Source organism: Muscardinus avellanarius (assembly GCF_963383645.1).
Source record: "Muscardinus avellanarius genome assembly, chromosome: 1".
NCBI lineage: Eukaryota > Metazoa > Chordata > Mammalia > Rodentia > Gliridae > Muscardinus > Muscardinus avellanarius.
In genome coordinates, this window is record NC_137786.1 from 224,384,256 (window position 1) to 224,390,818 (window position 6,563).

Below are 6,563 nucleotides of genomic sequence, written 5' to 3' on the forward strand. Positions count from 1 at the left end.
GATTTGTTACTGTAGCACCAGCTATCTATGTTAAACATTTGAATGGCAATCCATGTAGGACCTACCACATTGTCTTGTATCTAATTGCGTGTGTGTGCACGTGGGTGTATGTGTGATGTTTAGGCAGCTACAGCTTTCTATAAGATGCTGTGCTTTGGGAGTCAATTCAAGAACTTTTAAAATAGAATTAGGTGTTTTTAAATAGACATGTAATATTGTTAAGTACATGTGTCTTGGAGAAACACAAAGGAAGAATCTGAAACGAAATACCTAATTTCATGGTTGAATACCGGATTGAAAGGTATACTCTCTTCCCACACACATACACACACACCCAGTACTAGGGATTGAACCCAGGGGCATTCTGTCTCTGAGCTGCACCCCCGGCCCTTTTTATTTCTTATTTTTTGTGGTACTGGGGATGGAACCCAGGGGCATTCTACCTCTAAGCTCTACCCACAGCACCATTTTTTTATTCTTTATTTTGAAACAGGGTCTCACTGAATTGCTAAGGGCCTCACTAAGTGGCTTAGGCTGTCCGCGAACCTGCGATCCTCCAGTCTCAGCCTCCCAAGTGCTGGGATTCCAAGTGTGTGCCACCACGCCCGGCTCATAATGTAATCTGGAAGATGTTAGGCCTTGCAGATACCACCCTCAAAGGCTCAGCAGGGAAGGATGGTAACCTGAAGCCTTCTCTGCAGGGCGTCCTTTACCTCCTTGTTGCGGAGGCTGTAGATGAAGGGGTTGAGCATAGGAATTATTATGGTGTAGAAGATGGACACTACTTGGCCATTGCTATCCCCGGTGGATCCATGGGGCTGGACGTAGGTGAAAACCACAGTACCGTAGAAAATGGCGATAGCCAGGAAGTGGGAGGCGCAGGTGGAGAGCGCCCTCTCCCGCCCAGCTCCTGAGCGCATCCTCCCAAGGGCCAGCAGGACCAAGCCGTAGGAGGTAAGGATCACTGTGGCAGGCAGAAGGGTAACCAGGGCAGAGAAGATGTAGAGGACCACTTCTGCCCTGGCTGTGTTGGCACAAGCCAGACGGAGGAGAGGTGGAATGTCGCAGAAGTAGTGTGCCACTTGTTTGGGCCCACAGAAAGGCAGGGCAAAGACATTTCCAGTCTGGATGGCGGAGTTGGCTCCGCCAAACGCATAGGAAGCAGCCACCAGCTGGAGACAGGTCCCCTGGGTCATGATGGAACCGTAACGGAGGGGTTGACAGATGGCCACGAAGAGGTCATAGGCCATGGAGGCCAGCAGGAAGCTCTCAGCCGTCACGTGCACCACGAACAAAGCCAGCTGGGCCACACAGCCCTCAAAAGAGATGGACTTGTCAGAGGCCAGGAAGTTGGCCAAGAGCTTGGGCGTGACCACGGAAGAGTAACAGATATCAAGGAAAGAGAGAACACCGAGGAAGAAATACATGGGGTTATGGAGGCGGGGGTCGGTGAAGATGAGCACCATCATTCCCAGATTGCCCACCACCGTCACGGTATAGATGAACAGGAAGGCTCCAAAGAGAAGCTTCTGGAGTTCTGGGTCGCTGGAGAATCCCAGCAAGATGAACTCGGTGACTGGGGTGTGGTTGCCGCTGGCCAGGGCTGGTTCTCCAGGTGTCATCTGTAGAGGTGACGAGTGACAATCACTCAGTGTTTCTGGGGTATGCCCATCCCTGTGCCAGGTGAGGGGGGAGGGCGCCCGCGGGTGGGCGGCTCCTTTCACCAGGAGCCGGTGGGAAGTATCAGACTCCGCAGGAAAGTGCAAAGGCTCATGGGAAGCCAAGCAGATGTGAGTCCTCATTGTGATGGTGGTTCTAACTAATTGTGTATCCCTGGTGAAGACATACACACACATGCACGCATGCACACACACGCACCCATATGTATTAGTTTCTCCCTTTGGGAAATGAAGAACATATGCTTACCTTCCTTATTTTTCTACTTTCTTCTGTTCCCTGACACCTGCCTCTTGCTCTTGGAAGTTAGTCCTGGGAGAATCTCATTCATATCAAGCAGGTTTATGTTGAAGATACAGACGAAGTGTGGCGTTGGGGTGCAGGAGAAGGCAGGGGCAGGCCTCACTGCTCCCCCACCTGTTGTAACAGGTACAGGGTTTGGCAGACAGAGCAATGGACAGGATGGAGCTGCTTTCTACATCCAGCTCTGTTACCCTGGACAATTCTCATCTCTCGGGGGCTCCAATTCCTTAGCAGCTAAGTCAAGGTGTAGGGTGAGGGCTGGAGAGGTAGCTCAGTGGTGGAACGCTTGCCTAGTGTGTGTGAGGCCCTGGGTTCAACTCCCAGTACAACACACACACACACACACACACACACACACACACACACACACACACACACAGTATGAGGTGGAGGAGCCGGGCGTGGTGGCTCATGCTTGTAATCCCAGCATTCGGGAGGCTGAGACAGGAGGATCACGGTTCGCAGACAGCCTCAGCTACTTAGTGAGGCCCTTTGCAACTCAGTAGTGAGACCCTGTCTCAAAATAAAGAATAAAAAATAGGGCTGGGGTGTAGCTCGGAGGTAAAATGGCCCTGGGTTCCATCCTTAGTACTGAAAAAAAAAAAATCTTTGAAGTCACGGCTGGTCCCACCAGTCTGGTTGTGACACATCTTCCTTGAACTTTCTGCCCGAGTAGGTAGGGATCTTCGTGCCACTGTGCTTCAGGAACATGCGTAGAATTCCTATGAACTTGTCTAGCAAAAAGGATGCTCTACACCTGATTAATAGTGAACACCTTTAGGAAGCTCTGTCCAGCTCCCAAGGACCTACGCACCCTGGCCTCTCACAGCATTAATATTAATCTCTGGCAAAATATTTTGTAATAAAATTGTGAGTTCTGAGAAGCTTTGTTAACATAATTTAATGGATGGGAATCTAAGGGGTTTTGTTAGGGTAATGCCCTTCAATTAATCGAATTCCTTAGTGATGCCGAGAATCTGATATGATGTGTCATCAACAATTATTTTAATACCTTATTATCTATTAATTTTTAAAGACTCTCCCTCTGTTTTGGTTGAGAGGTTTCCAGCTAACTTAAAAGAATTTTATAGGCAGTTATGAAAGCTATTTACTTTTTTTTTTTAACACTTACTGCTCAAATTATGCCTTCATGTGGTACTCTGGAAGTTTCTGTATGTTAGTAAATATCTTCTTGTAACATTCATGGTGGGTTAGAAGCATGTGTGTGTGTGTGTGCGTGCGTGTGTGTGTGTGTGTGTGTGTGTGTGTGTGTTTGGTTTTGGGGGTGGAACTCAGGTGCCTTCTTTCTCTGGACCATACCCTCAGCCCCGTTTTATTTTTTAATTGGAAACAAGGTCTCACTGAGCTGCTGAGGCTGACTTTGAACCTGTGACCCTCCTGTCTCAGCCTCCCAAGTATCAGGGATCACAGGCATGTGGCACTACTCCTGACTATGCGTGTCTTTTCAAAAGTGAAAGAAGGGCAGTTGCGGAGGGGGAGAGAACTGAGCACAGCATTCCCATCGCGGATATATTCTCCAGAAATGTAGGTTTTAGGAAAGAGCAGATACACACGGAGATTCTGGAAACTGGTTCCCTTAACACTGTTTCGCCTCTGAGCCCTCTGGAGGGTCTTCACTCACCCACAGCGGGATACAACCTCAGTGTGAAGATTGTGGCCTTAGAAGAACTAGTCAGCTCCAGAATCTTCCTCCTGCCCTTGATGCTACTCTTTCCTCCCAGAGCTGGGTTCATGATTATGTGACTGTAGAAGAATTTACTAGAACATTCCACATTCTTCACGGACCAACCATCTACTTGTTGAAAAGGTCAGGATGTGCAACCCTGAAAAACAGGGTACTGCTCTGCGTGACTCCTATCACATGATTCTGTCTTGAGATTAACCTAGCAAAGTCAGCTTTCTGCCCTGTAATCCACTTTCTTCACCCAGTGGTCCTTCCTTCCTTCCTTCCTTCTTTCCTTCCTTCCTTCCTTCCTTCCTTCCTTCCTTCCTTCCTTCCTTCCTTCCTTCCTTCTCACTGGAGATTGAACTCAGGGACATTCTACCTCTGAGCTACACCCCCAGCTATTTTTATTTTGAAACAGGGACTTGCTAAGTTACTTACGTCCTGGCCTCAAAGCTTCAATCTTCCTGTCTCAGCCTCCCAAGTACTGGGATTACAGGCGGGTGCCATGATGCCTGGCTAACTCCTTCATTTCTAACTTTCTTGAGGGTTTCGTTTTATTCAAACCCAGATTCTGGAGAGTCTCTGATCTGTAACGGGTCTTATTGCTTTTATGTGTCTCTGATAGGATGACAGCCCCGCGCTGTACTGTTTGTAGGTAGAGCTCTTGGACCCTGCCCTACAGAAAATGAGGGCTATTGTTTTCTTTCCCAGCCCCCTCTTCCCACGGTCTTTCCCTGGTCCGGGTCCTCCACTGCTCCCACTCAACTCTCAGATGGCGTGTGACTCCGTCAGGGGCACACCCAGGAATGATTCTCCAGTGACCTGGGTCAATAGCCTTACTCTGAGGCGCTCAGTTACAAAGTGCCACCGGGTTTCCTCCACCTCTTGCAAAACCATTCCTCAGCCCTCCTAGTCAGACTTCTTTTACCCAGTGGAATTCTTGTTTTGTGGGCTGTCGTAATCTGGCAAGTTAATTTCTCCTCACGCACACGTACTTAGAGTTGTTCAATAGGGTTTTGTTGGTGTCTCTGTCTTTCTTTGGCCCCGCCGGGTCATTTTACTTCCTGGTCACATAACTTCTGACTTTTTTTTCCTTTTGCGTGTCTGGGGATGGAACCCAGGGGCATTTAACCTCCGAGCTACAACCCATACCCTATTTTTTATTCTTTATTTTGAAACCGGGTCTCACTGAGTTGTGGAAGGCCTCACTAAGTAGCTGAGGCTGTCCGTGAACTGCGATTAACTGGTCTCAGCCTCCCGAATGCTGGGATTACAAGCGTGCACCACTATGCCCGCCTTGAGGTTTTTTCTTTTTTTCTTTTTTGTGGAGGATGGTGTATGGAACTGGGGATTGAACTCCTAGGTGTTCTAGCTTCAAGCGACACCCCCATCCCTTTTTATTTTTTTAAATTTTGAAACAAGGTCCCATTTAATCACTAAGGATCTTCCTGAATTGCTGAGGCTGGCCTCAAACCTATAATCCTCCGGTCTCAGCCTTCCCGGTATTGGGATCACAGGCGTGCACCAGCAGGCTCCATCACATTATGACTTCTGAAGGCGGAGACTCCCTTACATTTTGTATCATGCAAACAGCAAATATTTGAACAACTACCGTTGTCAATTGTGGTGGTCCCAAAGTCTTTGAATGATAACAGTTGTTCCCCAAAATTAAACAACCGCTGTCTAAAATAGTGTAAGACATGACTGCAGGCATTTAACATCTTAAACATTTTGTTCAGACAAACTTTGTTCCATGAAATAAGGCTGGAGCTGGTGGTGGTACCCACTGTGTAGTAGAGATCCACGGAGGGCAGGGCGACTGGCCTTGGAGTGATGGGGAGGGCTTCAGGATGAGAAGGCTGGGCCGGAGCTCAAGATGAGTTTGGATTGGCGGGGGAGCAGCAGATGAGGGGGTACGGTGGCTTGGAAGTGGGAATTAATCTCTGCACACATTTACTATGCAAAAGGTGCATCGAACAAGTCAGGAGACCTGGTGGGGTTACTCAACTTCTTCTGAGCCGTAGGTTTTTTTTTTTTTTTTTTTGTGTGTGTGTGTGAAAGATAATGTGTCAATGTGCTTAGCCTACTTCTCCAAACAGGGTAGACCCTTGGTATACATCATCAGCATCCACTGACTTGCTACACATTAACTCCAGTCCCACCACAAGTGAGGCTGTAACTCCTCATGAATGGGGACCTGGGAGAAATTGCTCAGGACCTCTGAAGGCCTCTCAGGAAATGCTTAAAGATGGACACTGCTGGTGGTGACGGTGGGCGTGGGTTTGGGAATGGGGAAGGAGGCCAGGCAGCCTCAGCTCCCTGAATCAGTGCTGGGGAAACTCAGGGTTTCCAACAGGCCAATACCCACCTTGGTAAATGATGTTCCCCGGTCGGCTACACCCTCAGGGACACTCAAGAACCCCTCCGCCCAGCCCCAGGAGGCTTTTCTGAGACTCACCTTCACTCCGGCCTGCGTCTTTCAGGTTCTCCTCTCCGGGGCTGTTTCTTGGCTGGCCAAACATCCACGCTTGGTAAGAGACAGAAGTCTTGGTCAAACAGGTAGCACTCAGGGCTGACATCTGCACCCTCCCGGTCCTGCCTGGAGCTTATAGAGCCAGGCCATTTCCCCCAAGGTCACCCGCGGCTTGAAGCCCTAGAGCTCTGGGGAGGTCCTTGGGATATGCCTACCCCTAAATCTTTTTCTGGGGTCCCGGGAGATTCAGGTCTCAGGGAAGAAGAGGGTACCCCCCCGTAGCCGGGTGGGTGGCACACACCTGTAATCCTGGTACTGGGGACGGAACCCAGGGGCATTCTACCTCCCAGCCCTATTTTATATTCTTTATTTTGAAACATTGTCTCACTGATTTGCAAAGGGCCTGGTTAAGTAGCGGAGGCT

The 6,563-nt window shown here is 49.1% G+C and overlaps 1 protein-coding gene across 1 annotated transcript; it reads right to left on the bottom strand.

Annotated features, from left to right (window-relative positions):
- Positions 1-662: 662 nt before the first annotated feature.
- LOC308276466 (olfactory receptor 5J3-like) lies at positions 663-1,622 on the bottom strand (the record flags this gene model as incomplete). The annotated part of the gene is made up of 1 exon (XM_080715254.1): positions 663-1,622. One exon carries the CDS (start codon positions 1,620-1,622, stop codon positions 663-665), a length of 960 nt encoding a protein of 319 aa, XP_080571380.1.
- Positions 1,623-6,563: the final 4,941 nt, after the last annotated feature.